The 16,291-nt window shown below is 40.0% G+C and overlaps 1 protein-coding gene across 3 annotated transcripts in view; it reads left to right on the top strand.

Annotated features, from left to right (window-relative positions):
- HTR4 (5-hydroxytryptamine (serotonin) receptor 4, G protein-coupled) overlaps positions 1-16,291 on the top strand; it is a 141,182-nt gene that overhangs the window by 77,344 nt on the left and 47,547 nt on the right. For all 3 annotated transcript variants that reach the window (XM_004686866.1, XM_004686867.1, XM_004686865.1), the window contains exons 4-5: positions 5,889-6,042; positions 11,982-12,550. In XM_004686866.1, the coding sequence (XP_004686923.1) occupies positions 5,889-6,042; positions 11,982-12,550 (723 nt within the window). The remainder of the gene's footprint in view (positions 1-5,888; positions 6,043-11,981; positions 12,551-16,291) is intronic.

Genomic DNA, 16,291 nt, shown 5'->3' with positions numbered 1-16,291 from the left:
TGAAGTTGGAAGGAAAATTTTCTGTGAAACAGCTGGGAGTAGAATTACTGATTCTTGCTAAAGGCTAAGTGCCCTTCATAATTCATAAGTTCACTTAATCAGTGGAGCAATTTGTTCCCTTAGTCCTAAGTCTTAAAGATGCTTGACCGGTGCTTGCTTGACATGCTAGGAATCGCGAAGAAAGTCTGTGGTGAAAGGTTTTGTTTCTCTGATTCTATTTGTCAGGTGTGAGTAGCCAACTGCCATCTCCAATCTTCTTTCCTATGGTTGATGTTTCTTCCTTTTTATGTGGGTCTTGACTAGAGATCGGGCCTTGATAACCAACCACATTGCTATCTTCATTCGTCTCACATAGAAAGGCTGGTCCTGGAATAAGTCAATGGGAGAATGCTTTACATACCAGTTCCATTCCAGGCAGCTGATGAGATCTCAATGCTGCTGCCATTCACCTCTGGAGATATTTCTGTTTTTTAGAGTCAACTCTTGAGAAAAATATTGTACCGCATGACTTTTCTTTTACTTGTTAAATAAATTAGAGCCCCTAGTTCCCGAGTGCATTTGCATTTGTTTACAATAATCTGTATAAATGTTATAGATACAGATATCAATATGGAGGTAGAAGTAAAATTAATAACTGCTATTGATCAAATTTTACATGCCAGAGTTTTCTTAAATTTTGAATATATTTTCTCAGTGGTTCTCACAGCCAGTCAGTGAGGAGGTGAATGTAATGATGCCCAGTCTGCAGATGAGGAAAGTGCCTTTGTAGCATTTGAGTCCTTGATCCTAAGGCCACAACACTTACGAATGGTTGAGTCAGGGAGAGTTGGTACCCAGAGTGAAGACATAAGATCTAATCACCTCTAGTGAGAGTCTAAGATTCCAACTTGTTTTCTTTGCTCCTTCTGCTTTCCCTGTAGTTGGGGGCAAAGGGATGGGAACTGAGGAGGAAGAATTTTCCTTAATTGCAGGAGGAGTGGAGAAGAGATTGACATGGAACTTAAAATACACGACTGTTTCTAAGAGTTGTCAAAGTAAATTGTGTCCCCAGAGACATTTAAAAGCAATTTGATCCCACATTTACACATAGTAGTTGGGGAAGCGGATGGCTGGTCCACCGAAGAGGATTTTAATGGAGCTTTATGAGCAATACTTTGAGATGTTTTGTAGGCGAATTTACTTTGTTAATACCTTTGTGACATTTTAGTTAATCCTGGCCATCTGGAACATTTGAACATTCATGTAACCCCTTTTTGAAAGTTTTCTAGTTAAAGAAAAATGGCCTTGTCCAAGGGAACAGACCTAGCAGAACAGTCTCTTCCTGAGGAGCCACCCTCATCTTCCCTCCAGAGCATGTCCACCTCACCTGGAACTCACCTCTCTTTCTCTTGACTCTGGTGCAGTTCAGCTCCTTTGGTAGGACTTGTGGCAGTGTGGATGGTAAAGAATGTTTTCCAATTCAGAGCACTTGCAGTGACTCCTCTAGCATAGTATCAAAAACTTCTAAGACAGAGTTTCTCAAAGTGAGATCCCAAACCAGCAGCAGCAGCAGCACCTGGCACATATCAGAAATACAAATTATTGGGTCCCTTCCATACCTACTGGAGGGTGCATGATGCTACTAAGAGCTGCCCTTCAGCCAGTTTTTTTAAGCTTACTGCTTTACAGGTATCTTAGGATGCAATTAATTTGTACTCTTATGTGTTTATGGCTATGTGGATATATGGATATCTATTGATGTACTTCATATACATATTTACAAAATTTCTCTTTGTCAATAATGTTTATAGACATCACTCAATTATTCTTTCTCCTCAAACATCTTTACTTAGTCTCTTAAATCCAATTTAAAAGACACTATGGGAGTGCAAAATGGTCCAACCTCTATGGAAAGCTGTGTAGAGGACCTTCAAACTACTAAAAATGTAGCTACTGAATGGCCAGCAGTTCCATCCCCTGCCCAGCAATTCCACCCCTCGGAATCTACCCAAAGGACACAAAAACATTAATAGGAAAGGAAACTTGCCCTCCTCTATTTATTGCAGCACTGTTTACAATAGCTAAGTTATGGAATGCCCCAAATATATGACTGAGTCTAAAATGCCCCAAATATATGACTGAGTCTAAAAGATGTGGTATATATACACAATGGAATACTATTAAGCAATCAAAAAAATTAACTCATGCCATTTGGAGCAACATGGATGGAGCTGGAAGGAATTATGCTCAGTGAAATACTTTAGAAGAAAAATGAAAATTATTGGCTGATTTCACTTATGGGAGCAACATAGGCAAACCAAACAAGGGATCAGGAAAAAAAGAGAATTAGCCGGCAAACTATAAACTGAGACATTTGGCAGGGGAAGGGGGAAGGATTAAAACAGGGCAGGAAGAGCATAAGAGTTTATCCTGACAGTTCACAGGTGACTGGGTGGTGGGAATTTTACGGGTACTATGCCTTAGAGGCATACATTGTATAAAAATGAATATATATAAATAAGGAAAAAGGCACTATTGGAGAAAGTTTTTCCCATCTCTCTGATAGATACGACCTTTTACATTTGAAAAACCTGATTCCATATTCTAATAGAATTTATTCTAATTGGTAGTGATTAAGAGTTTATTATTTATTCATCCAACTTTGGGAGCATCTTCTCTATCTTTAACACTTTCTAGGCCTTAAAGATACAATGTCAACAAGGTAAATGTCTTTGGAACTGAAAAATCACTTAGGTGAAGATCATTGTTTTGTTTTTTATTATAATTTATTTTTTATTTATATCTTTTACATCATTGTGTATTCCCCATAAAATTGCCACTACCAGTTCACCCATGAACCTTCACCATAGTCTCTCATGCTCTTCTCTCCCCTGTTTTGATCCCTTTGCCTCCCCACCCAAAGGTCATTGTTCTTTGAGGGAGCCCAGGAATGTCAGACCTTCAGGTGTGCCCCAGGCTATAATTAAACCAAGGTGGGCAGGGTGGAAGGTGATATTCTAGTCTTTTCTGGTATGTAAAGAATGAGCTAAAATACTGTGCTTTCTTTGGGGTACCCCACTCTTAGCTGGTAATAGCTCTAGAGCACACAAAGAAGCCTTGACACCTCTCCTCTGGATCATCTCCTGTAAGTCATCTCCTGTAAGCCAGGGTTTTTCAATCTTCATACCTGACCTTGTGGACCAGACAATTCCATGTCATGTGGAGCAGTCAGCATTCTAAAGTTACTGAGGCGAACCCCTGACCTTAACTGGATGCCAGTAACATCAAGTGTGACAAGAAAAAAATGTGTCTGGACATTGCCAAATATCCCTGGGTAGACAGAATCACCCCAGATTGATTTCACCTGCAGAAATTAAGATTTCAAAGGAATGTAAAAACTTTCTTCTGGTGTTTGTGGGATCACTGTGCTGAAAAAGAATTAGAAATAGAACTTTTCAATTAAGCTAGAGGGGAAACTAGAAGTTACAGCAGCTGGATTTTGGAGACTTCCCTTATTGCAAAGGTAACACAAAGTGCACTGTTATAGGACTTGGTGAATTACAAGTATTCAACAAGCTTGTATACATTTCCTTTTGGGAGGGAGTTGGAGATTTCAGAATTCTGAGGATCCTTCAAGTTCTGATATTCAGTGTTGTTATGTTTGAATGGTTTTTAAAGTGGCTTATGAAAATTAACCTCTTGAGGATTTGGGAGAAGTAGCAATGAGTAGTAAGCATCCTGCAACCTATCACACCAAGTTAGATAAAAAGGAATTTATTAGAAAGGTAGAAGATGGCTTATTGTATTGAAGGAAGAGCTAGAGAATGAGTCTGGAGGGACAAGATCTTCGCTGTTCAAGGAGCAGGAGCTACTTCCAGGAGGTTACCATGGGAACCAAGGTCCTCCCCTGACTCGCCCATCTCTGTCTCACTGTATGGTGACTAGAGTCCCAGAATAAGGTCTGGTTGATTTCCTTAGCTAGAAGAGTCAGGGTCCATCATTTTCTTTCCAAACAACACTGCAGTAACAGAAAGCAAATGATGCCCTGTGGATTTGGAATGTTAGAACCAGGAGAAAGAAAGAAAGAACAATAAATGGACAACACCAAATGTCTAATCTAGGCCCTCTAGCAGGAAATGAGGAAGGGAACAACGTTTATTAGTAGAGTCATTCAAAAAACTGACCACACTGATATCACTTGCTTTTTATATAAGTCAAGATCATGGAGGTAATTCCAGCTAATGGTAGTTCTTTCATTACTGAATTGTCATCAGATTTTACTACCATGTCATTTTTTAATGAGTTCTGGAGGAAGGCCCACTTCCATTCTTGGGTCTACTATTCCTTGTACTTTAGTCCAGCTCAGGACTGCTACTGCCTTGCTGGCCACGGCAGCTTCCAGAAATGTGTGCCCAGCTTCTCTTTGATACCTTTGGAGGGAGGATGTAATCCTCCCCTTCCACTTCTGAGGTACCATCTTGTCATGCTCCCACACCGAGCTTTCCTTCTCATTCTACCCTTTCTTCCAACTCATCCTACCTCTACCTCTTCAAAGAATATAGCCATTGTTATATTGTTATGCTTTGATTTAAGAAAAAAAGTGGGGAAAATTAATAACGTGAATTGCATAAAATGAGTGTAAGGATGTGGTTTATATCAAATGCTATAAAATCTTGCAGAATGTACTTAGCCTCCAGGCTGTCATTTATACATATTCTTTGACCCTTTGAAATGCAAATTACCTGAGAGACCTATTGTGGTATTTTGCCTGTCGTCAAATTTCATGAACTGCTTGGGCAGGAAAGCAGGGATCACCAAGGCTGGGCTAACATCAAGGAGTAGTCTGGGATCTAGATCGTTGCATGGGGCAAATTGGAAGCCCTTTCTACCTGGAGGTAATAAGAAAGTGCCATAGGCAAACCATGAGCTCAAAAACAGGTGAGTGGGGAGTCCCATTAGGAAGACCAGGCACTGATAGAAGGGGGGGGGTAAATAAAAGGCAATAAATGATAGTGCAAGAAATAGTGACAAGTTTACATTCTTGGCATCAGAGAAAATTAAGAAGTCTGAGCCAGAAGTCATGCACGTCAATTCTATCACTAACACTAGTCACTTGGACCCATCCGACCACAAGGAGTTCAGGCAGTGCCTGCACCCAGAGGGAGTGTGGACATCCTTAGCAAACTACAGTACCAACTAATACCCGCCATTGCCAATGCCAGGTCCCTCCTATATGGAGATCCCTTCTAGCTGCACTTTAAATAGGCCTCCTCAGATAAGGCTGATATAGGGGAGCTGCTCTAGACCAGAATTTATGGGACATTGACTTAGAGCATATAACCTCCGAAGAGGTAGGTGATCAAGAGAAAATGAGCAAATCAGAGACACAGTCTTAGCACACAGGTGGAGGTGCAAACCTGAGTCACCTCAACTTGTTATCAAAAGGGGTAACAGATGCCTGAATATTGAGGCCCAGAGAGCTGGACAGAAGCTCCTAACATGCCCAAAGTGTATTGGCATTGTGCCTGAGAACGAGCAGGACCCTCGGGGATGAGTAAGGCTTTGCAGGTAAGTTGGGAGAGGAGAGCTGTGGGGCCCATTGACATTAGCAGAAACTCCTTGGCCATTGTGACATATTTTGTTGAATAGTTAGTTCTCCCTCTCCTCTCTTATCTCCTTGCTTCTTTCTCCCTTCTCTTCCTACACACTCTTTCCTATTTCTCCCGTTTTCTTTTTTCTTCCCTTCTTATTTTTATTCTCTACTTTTCCCTCCAATTTTCCTTTTTCCCAATTTTCTGCTCTTATCTCCCTTCTCCAACCCTCTTTGTCTCCTCCCTTCTCTCCCATCAGTTTTTCTCCCCTCCTCCTTCCTTCGCCCCCAGGCCACCCACCCTCTATTCTCTCTCCAGGTACTATGCCATCTGCTGCCAACCTTTGGTCTACAGGAACAAGATGACCCCTCTGCGCATTGCACTGATGCTGGGTGGCTGCTGGGTCATCCCCATGTTTATCTCTTTTCTCCCCATCATGCAAGGCTGGAATAACATCGGCATCATTGATCTGGTGAGTATCAGCCAACTCTAAAGAAACAATGCCAAGTTGGATGGCTATTCCAAGGAAGATTCTTTTAGTGGTCTGGGTGGCAACAGTTAACAACCAAATAGGCAAGCTACTCTTTTTTGAGTGCCTTATGTGTGCCAGAAAGTATGCCAAATATTTTAAATCCTGACAGCATCCTTTCCTCATCTTACCCAGATGAGAAAATTAAGGCTCAACAGGTGAGCTAACATGCCCAGTCTTAGGTATCATAATTAACGAAACAGGTATCCAAAATTTCAGTCAGCCTCTGGAGCCTGAGGTGTGCCATATGCCTAAGAGGCCTTCATCTCCTCTCATGCTGAGAGGCTCTAGACTCATAATGAGCTGCAGACACCCTGTTTTATCTAGAAGCTAGAAGCTTCTAGAGAATGAAGAGAGCCTTTGGTCAAAAAACTGAACCCTACATCCAGATCAGTCACTACCCCTCTTCCGGAAGAGCTGCTTAATAGGCCCTCAGTAGAGACTAGTGCCTTTCAGGGGTGTAGGCAAGCAGCATGGGACACATCTGCCACCCCCCTTAAGATAACCTTTAAGAGTTGCGCAACTCTAACATGCTACATTTGCAACACCAAACTTGTGATGAGGATCAAAAGCAGTTGTCTGGACTCATTAGCACAGATATATATCCCTAAAAGAAGTTGTCAGGCAGTCACTTTAAAGCTGACCCTAGGATCATGTCAGGTAGGAAGGGGCTAGAGAGGCGAGATAGCGTGAGCTCCACCCCCACAGGACTGGTTAGAGTAGGCACAGTCTCTTTCTCTCACCACCCAATTCCTAGCCCCTAATCTTGCCTTGTTCTTTGTCCAGGAAAGGATATCCCAACCAAGGCTGGGCCAGGATTTGCATGTGGTATGTCAGACAAGGGTTCCTTGGGCTTCTGAAAAAAATACTGGGGACACGGGAGTGGAGGAGTGAAAAGGGGTGTGTCTGCATGTTTTCTTGAATCCTATCCCTCTTCTTTCAAACTCAGTTTTCTCATTTCTGGGAAAGGGAAATTCCAGTTTCTGAATGTCGATAGAATGATACTAATAATAGCCAACAAGCGTGGAACATTTGCTGTGTGCCTGACACTGTTCAACATTACTCCCTCAAGCCTCATGCCAGCGCTGTGATGTACATTCTATTATAGTCCTCAGGAAACTGAGGATCAGAGAGATTAGATCATTAGCTAAAGTCACATTGGTGGGCAGTTACAGGGTAAATCCAGGCCCATTTTGTGTTGTATTAAAATTGTTAGTATTAAAACTGCTCCCGAGTGGAGATGATGTTTGGAAGCATCAATTTATTTGCATCACAATACTTAATGAGGGAGAGTTTCCAAGGAAAGTAATCTAGGGAATTGTGGACTTCTGATAACCAGGGATGGGTATCAGCTTGCTATTAAGATGCCCAGCAATTGGTCCACTATGTTGTGACTGCATTTCATATCCCTCTGCTCAGCAGCACGTTGAATCAGCACAGCCCACATGTTCATAGTCCATTTACTTTAGATCCTTCTTACTCACAGCAATCACCTTCTATGAAGTTGCCACAGTAACTGAATGAGCAAATAGTCAATCACTGCTTCTCAGGGAAAATACAGGATTAGGTTCCTGTGAGTCTCTGGTCACTATATCTTCATTCATCAGTCAATATGTAATATAGCCTGCTTGTAAAAGAGGCCCATGAAATATACGGTTATAGAGAGATTGAAAATAAAATAATGGAAGACGAATACAAACTAATCAAAAATAAGCTGGCGGAGCTGTACTCCTATCAGTGATAAATTAAGTAATATTACTGGAGATGAAAACAAAAGCTATTTCCTGAGGATAAAGATGTCAATTCAATAGGAAGGTGTATTCTGACTTTATGCTGTAGTGTAAGAGAAACTGCTAAATGTGTATACCACTACTAAGCATATCTTTATCCAAGTCTGTATTGCCACTGGCCACAGCTGACCTCAGGGAGGGCATTGTCTTTGGGTTACACAGCTCTCTTCAGCCAAGGGCTATTCCTAGAGAAGGCTGATGACTAACAGCTGTTAGCCAGTAGCATTTCAGGCTGGGAGAAAAGTCTTTCCATCCTTAAAAGGAATCTAGTGTGTGTAGCATAGTATCCAGTACAAGTGAAGTTTATTCCAAGAATGTAACAAAGTCAATGCAGATCCTTGTATTCATGAAAAAAAAAAGAAAACAAAAGAAGGGAAAGCCACATTATCATCTCATTACTTCCCCAAAATGCAGTGACAAAATTCAATATTCATTCATGATTTTTTAAAAAATGCTCAACATTTAAGAAGACAGGAACTCCTCAGATAGAGTGCCTTGAGCAAAAACTTGGAACAAGTAGTCATATTTAACAGTAAAATACTGAATATACTCCTTCAAAAACTGGAAATATAGCAAGATGTTTACTATTACCACTTTTATCTAAAACTATCATGGAAGTCTTACCAAATTCAGTAATGTTAGCAAAATAATGTTGAGTTGGAAAGGAAGAAATGAAAATGTCATTATTTGTAGATCACATGAATATTATGAAGAAAATTGAAAAGACACTAGAGAGAAAATATTAGCAACTAATTTAACAAATTTGCTAGATAAGCACTATTAAAAAATTTCACTGAGTTTTACAGTCTAATGACAATAATATTAGAATTAAAAATTTTCACACAGTTTATTTGCAATAGATTAAAAATCCAAGTACTTAGGAGAAAAGCTAATAAAATGTATGTAAGACAATTACACAAAAGCTGTAAACTATTGCTAAAATAATTTTTAAAATATTTATTTTATTTTATGCATAAAAGAACTGGATCAGAGGTGCAGGGGGTGAGGGGAGCCGGTGAGAGGATTTACCAGAGACTTAAATAAAGGAAGAGAATTACCATGTTTGTGACATGGAAGAGTTCACATTGTTAAAGTATTAATTTTCCTCAATCATCCTTTCTAACCCAATCAAACTCTTAGGAGACATTTATGAAAATTAATAAGCTAATTCTCTTATGCGGAAATTATGAGATATAAAAATAACCAAAACAGGTGATGGGAAACCCGTGAGGATTACAATTGAGATGGAAAAAAAAATGTACAAAATGATGTAAAAATAAACTTTTGTAAAATAAAAAAAAAAATAGCCAAAACAGTCTTAAGGAGAATGAGCCAGTTTAAAGACTTTTACTACCAGATATTTAACTCATACAAATATAAAGATATAAAGTCATACAACTTACAGCAATATTGTGCAAGAAACCAAGGGAACAAAATAGAAAATCTACATACAGATCCCTGTGTATACATCTCCTTGATAGATGGCTAAGCCCACACTGCAGTGCAGCAAGGAAACATGTTCTTTCAATATGTGCATCTGGGTCATTTGGATCTCCAGAAGGTAAAAATTTAATCTTGACCTCACACTATTACAGAAATGGTAATTCCACATGGATTGTAGAATTAGATGTGAAAACGAACACAATAAAATTGGGAAGAGATAGTATCAAAGAATGGCTTTAAAAGATTATATATATTAGAATAACTTTATGCTGGAAGATAAACATACATTTTATTTGTTTATGCATATAGAACTGTGGTACAGGTCAGAGGTGCAGGGACAGTGAAAGGCTTCACCAGAGACAGAGTGGGGAGTAAAACAGGCAGATTGACAAAGTACATTGCTGAGGGAAGTAGCACGCAAGACAGGAGAGATCTGCTGTGCCATAGGGGATGGAACTCATGCTGAAGCAGCTGCAGCTAGCTTCATAGTGCTGTGCTTCAACCGGTTGTGCCACCAGAGAGGACTAAACAAACATTTTTTAAAGGGTGTTAAAATTGTAGATTCTTAAAATTAACACCACAATAAAAATGTGAAGGGTTATGATGATCAACTTAAATTTGATTTGATTCAGAATCCCAGTCCGGTAGGCAGGGCAGGGGAGACATAGGAACAGAAATGCAGAGAGCAGTAGAGACAGCTTCCTGGGACTGAGACTGAGGATTCAGTTGGAGAAATTGGAGCTGATGAGAATAAGGCAATCTTTCACCATTGTGAAGGCCAAGTTCTGGTCTCAACTACCTGGAAACGCGAAGAAACTCATACTTCGTGAAAGGACTAACTGGAATAATAAGGATGTGGATGCCCAGGACACTTTCTGTCACTGAATTAGGGGTATGATAAACCCTAATCTGAACCCACGGGTAAGGGTGTCAGGGACTCAGGAGTGTTTTACGGTCACCATCAAATAAACTCGATGGCCACTCAGCGAATGGACACGCAATAAGACACCACTCCACAGCGATAAATTCCAATGCTCCTATCCTGGCAGTGGTAGGAATTTATACAATTCCCTTGGAAACCAGTTGGCTAACTCTTCCAGAGCTGAAGATGTGTTCACCTTGTGACACACCAGTTTCATTCTAAGTATATACCTAAGAGCACTGAAGTCCATGGACACAAGCATATACCTACATACAAACACCCCAACTCTATACAAAATCGAGAAAACCTGAAAATAACTCAACTACCTGTCAATAGTGGAATGGGTGATAATTGTGGTTTACTCCTATAATATGTGTTATACTATAATGAAATAATTTAATTCTGATACTTTTAATAATATGCACCATTACCAAAGTAGTAACATTCAAAGGGCATGTGTTTTATTATTGCATTGATAATAAATTGGTAAACAGACAAGGTTAATCGATCGTGATAAAGGAGAGTGGCCCCTTTATGGATAGTAAGGACAAGGGAGGGGTATGTGGAAGGTTTTGGGATGCTGGCAATATTCTGTAGCTTAGCCTAGAGTGATTGTACAGTTTTATTTACTTTGTACTAATTCTTCTGCCTGTATTTACAGTTAATATTTACATATTTTACATCTATGACTTCAGTACAATACTTATCCAAAGAAAAGTAAGACCAAGGATGGAAGTTTCAGGTGTATCTAAAGATATAAATGAGTCATTTGAAATGAAGACTATGACTTGGCCTCATGAAGGCCTTTACTGTCTCAACCAGAGCAGTTTCAGTGGAGTGGCCTGAGGAGAGGATGGAAGAGAGTAGGCGGGAGCAGTAAATATTGCCTAGCTCCACACTCTGGTTGGAATCCAAGGTCCTCATGACCTTCCTTGCCCAGAGCACATACTCTCCTCCATGATTCCATATGTCTACTCTCTTTTCTCAACTTCTGTGGCCCTTGACCATATCATTATATCTATCAGTACTTCAGAAACAGTGTTGCCTAAATGGAAAAGCCAGTCAACAGAGCACAGAATGAGCAGAGAAACAAGTCCAGGAAAGATGGCATGGTATCCCCAAAGAGCTAGACTTTCTGGACTGTTCTATGGTATACAACAATTGGGTCTCAAAAGTTAATGAGCTTCAGAATGATTCAAAAAGAACTTGTTAAAAAAAGGCAGAGCTCCACTACCCAGGGATTTAGATTCAGTAGATCTGGGTAGAAAATGAGGAATTTGCACTGAGAATAAGCACCTGGAGTGATTGTGATATTGCTCTTCTGTAAATATCATGTTAAGAGGCAAATCCATTGTGTGCAGACAGAACAAACAGGCACAATTCCTCTACTGCTTCTGCAGATAGAACGTCTAATGATTCTGGCCCCATTTTATTTCCATTCATCCCTGGGGCCCTCAGCTCTCGGAGCCTGGGATATAGTCACATTCCATCATAGTTTTATGTGCTAGCAACACATAAGAGAAAAAAGAAAAACACCTTAGCTGATAAAGTTTCTCTCTTTTCTTTTTCCTTTCCCTTTTTCCTTGTCATCCCCTTCCTATCCCCTCCTTTCTATTCTTTCTACCACCAATACCTTGCATCTTCATCTTTTTTATCCTGTGTACAATTCTGCTACCACCTCTCCTTTCCCTCTCCCCTCCTCACCTCTGCTTTCCCCCAACTCTCAGATAGAAAAGAGGAAGTTCAACCACAACTCTAACTCGACGTACTGCATCTTCATGGTCAACAAGCCGTATGCCATCACCTGCTCTGTGGTGGCCTTCTACATTCCTTTCCTTCTTATGGTGCTGGCTTATTATCGCATCTACGTCACGGCAAAGGAGCATGCCCACCAGATCCAGATGTTACAGCGGGCAGGAGCCCCCTCCCAGGGCAGACCTCAGCCCTCAGACCAGCACAGCTCTCACCGCATGAGGACAGAGACCAAGGCAGCCAAGACCCTGTGCATCATCATGGGCTGCTTCTGCCTCTGTTGGGCCCCATTCTTCATCACCAACATTGTGGATCCGTTCATAGACTACACTGTGCCCGGGAAGGTGTGGACAGCTTTCCTCTGGCTTGGTTACATCAATTCTGGGTTGAACCCCTTTCTCTACGCCTTCTTGAATAAGTCCTTCAGACGTGCCTTCCTCATCATCCTCTGCTGTGATGATGAGCGCTACCGAAGACCTTCCATTTTGGGCCAGACTGTCCCCTGTTCAACCACAACTATTAATGGATCCACACATGTGCTAAGGTGAGTACCTAGGGGCTGGCTAGATTTTGTTTCTTTGCATGAATCAGAAGGGATAACTCTGCAGCTTTCAGTTTCCATGGGGGTTGTTCTTGGAAAACTGTGCACTATTTACAATGATTGGAGAGAAGCCTGCCATCTGGTTGTAGAGTAGAGTAGGTAACAGATAGATTCTAGGGGAGACCTGACCTCATTCTAATCCAGTTTCTATATTTCTGTGATCTTGGGCAATTCATTGAACCAATCTGAACCCTTGCTTCATTTTTTAAAATTGGGATTATCATCACTAAATCTGCCTGAGAGGGAGGGCTTTGTTGTACGCATCAGCGTCACTAAATGTATGCAGAACAAATCGCAGAATCTGACATCCTTGTAGGTACTAAGGAAGTGCCATCTACTGTAACTTAAAGTAGCAGTTTAAGGTTGTTGTTAAAAGCATAATCTTTAAGGTGAAAATAGAATAGACTTGATGATTGACTCTCAATGCCACCACCAACTATTTGTCTAATCTCTCTTGGTTCACATCACTCAACCATTAAAACAATGGTGCTAATCCCCACCTTGGAGTTTTCATGACAATGAGCGATGGTGTATTTATCTAGGGTCTGACACATACTACTACTCCTAATGTTGTTGATGTTAGCTTCATAATAGATAATAGATACTGCCTGATACCCCAAGAAAACCATAAAATAATGTGATAAACTAAAATGGTAAGTGTGCATAAAATACATAGTGTGATGTGATGAATGATGTAATGAAAGTGTGGACCATCTAGAGTGAGGATATGAGTAAGAAAGACGGAGAAGGGCTGAAAGGAGTCAGAGACAATGCCAGGGAAGAACATTTTATGTGACTATGAGACTTGGAGGCACTATCAAGGAAGCCATCCCAGGAAGAGAGAACCCCACAAAGAAGGAAACAGAATATGAATGAACATAGAAAGGTCAAGTGATTTACTCAAGGTCAGTAGGCTGATGATGGTGGAGTGACTTTGAAGTTGGAGGTTCAGTGACAAGGCCTAATGTCAGTTTCTAAATCCCGATAATACTTTGGCTACCCTGGGCTAGATTTGGGTTCTCCATGAAAAGCCATGTGTTGTGAGTATATTTGTACTGCAGCAAAGATGAATTTGTCAATGGCATTTTTTTTCTTTGCCCTGAGATGCATAGGAATTTCTAAAGAGCAATTCCTTCTTTCAGACAAGCATTTAATTTTTCTGATGATGACAGTATTCAGCTGTGCTGGCAGCTGAGAAATTGGGGATTTTCATTTGCATGCTTAAGAAGAGAAAATAATATCCTATGAAATATGAACGCTTTGCCTGAGAGGCTGCTCAGAAGCATAAATTCAATTTTCTGCTACCAGTGTGGATAGATTTGTAGCTGAAGCCTAGTTTGGTATTAAGATTTCTGCTAGTGGAAGGGTCTTGGGGAATATGCCTCTAGACTGACATTCTCTCCTAATTATTATGCCTTAGTGAGTGTCATAAAAAAGCCAATCATAAAGTAAAATGTGTGGATAAGAACTTCTGTGTGGGTGCCAGCTAGGTTTTAGATTTTAAGCTAGCAGTTGCCTGAGTGCAGGCTGTTGACAACTCACAAACAAGAGTATGCTCCTACAATACGTTGGCTAAGTCAGTTGTTTAGAATCGGGTGGGCATTGCCCAGAAGAACAATCCTAGAAAGAGTTTGGGGATTTCTAGGGCAGCCAAGAAACACTATTTTACTACCACTGTGCTGTTTATACCTGCTGCTACGAGATTCTAACTCAATGAGCAGAGCACAAATGGTTAATGGATCTGTTCCCCATGCTTTTTTCCTTTTGTTTGGTCATGAGGTCATGAAAAGAGCAAGTCAGGCTTTTTCAGGGGTTGAGGAGTGGGAGGAGGGTGTGGTGAGGAATCTTCTAAGAATAGGGGCAGACTCTAAGAGAAAACTACTTGAAATCTGAATCTCCTGGAGAGGATGGATGCCTTGCAGAGACAGAGATTTGGCCTGTGTTAGTCACTGCTCTGTAACAAATACCCATGATATTGCCTGATACACAGAAGCTATTAACCAGTCACACTTAATCCCCCCAGATTCATTGTTTTAGCCTAAGACCATAGATGAAAATTTTGCATTTTTCTTAACAATCCCCAAGCAGGATGTCTACAAATCAGATGAAACCAAGAAACACAAAGCTGAAACAATGAAAAGCAAAATCAGTTTTTATCCTGCTAATCCTAACCCTGGTCTCCGGTACCACAACTAACTCTAGGCTGGTGATCTTTTCGACGCATTCATGAGCATTTATGAAAAGCATACCAAGGCACAGATTCTTCTGCTTTTATTTAATATAAATAGGACCATTCTGCATTTGCTTTGTTGTACCTTGCTTCTTAGTCTTCAACAATTCAGTTTTAGATTTAAAATCATTCCTTTTTATGAGACATTCTGTGGGGGTGGAGTGGGGAATGGGATCAAAAACGGGGGGGGGGGAAGGGAGGGAAATGCACGGGACTATGGTGGTGGCACAGGGGTGATTTGGTGATGGGAAACCCGTGGGGATTACAATTGAGATGAAAAAAAATGTGAAAAATGATGTAAAAATAAACTTTTTAATTAAAAAAAAATCATTCCTTTTTAAATATTATACAATCTTCTTACTAACAAATGTGTATTAAAATATATTTAATTATTTCCCATTGTGGATATGTAGGCGATGCCCTTGTATGGGTCTCAGAATTTCAGGTAGCTGCCCAAAGTGCAATTGCTGGGCTGACATGGATAGGCATTTAAAATGTTCTATTTTCTATAAAGCTGACCCAGAATGCTGGATTATTTGCTGTCTCACCTACAAGGTGTGAAAGTAGCTTCTGTTCCTTAGCTCTGCCAACACTAATTATTCTGCATCTTTTATTATTTTGCTAATTAAGGAAAACTCTTATTTATGTTGTATTTTCCAAGTTATTTGGCAGGTTGAATTTCTTTTAAATTGGTTATTACCTAATTTAAAAGTTATTGACATTTATTTATTCTTACATAACTTTATCACTATATATCCTTATATTATCCTTGTCCTTATGTAAACTATCTTCATACGTTTAGTGCTTTATGTGACTGCACAAATTTTCTTACCAATCTCTAGATGTTCTTTATTATATTATCAATATCAGCATAGTGTTACACTGTTTACAAATGCATCTTCCTATCTTCTTGCTTTCTAACTTAACTTTTATATAGAGGTTTCAAACTTCTGTAGTATTCTTACTCTATAGTATTCTTATTTGATGTCTTACTATCAGATCATTTTCTTTCTTGAAATATTTTCACATTAATTTCCTTAAACTCCACATTTTTCTGTTTTTTTCCCTAATTTAACAATAACTCTCACTTAATATCTTTCACAGACTCTTCCTTCTCTATCTGGCCTCTAAATTGTGGGTCCTTCCAGCCTTGGTGTTTGAAACTCTTCTCATGTAACATTCTCACTTTTGTGATTTAATCACCAAGTAGCTTTAAATATCATCTGCGGACTACCATCCTCTTTAATTAATATCTCCAGGTTATAGCTGTTCTCTCAACAACAGACCTCAAGATTCAATTTGTTTCCTTGACAACCCCATATAGGTGCTTCTTGGGAATCTGCAGTGTATCCAAAAGAGAATTCTATCTCCTATCTCCACCCGCAAATTTCCTGAGTCTTCCCTATATCCATAAATGGCACTATCTGATCATTTGCTCATTACTAAATCTAGAC

The sequence above is a fragment of the Condylura cristata genome, unplaced genomic scaffold (genome assembly GCF_000260355.1).
Source record: "Condylura cristata isolate star-nosed mole 26May11 unplaced genomic scaffold, ConCri1.0 scaffold00021, whole genome shotgun sequence".
Taxonomy (NCBI): domain Eukaryota; kingdom Metazoa; phylum Chordata; class Mammalia; order Eulipotyphla; family Talpidae; genus Condylura; species Condylura cristata.
Note: the sequence above shows the minus strand (reverse complement) of the source record. Positions and strands in the feature narration are given on the sequence as shown.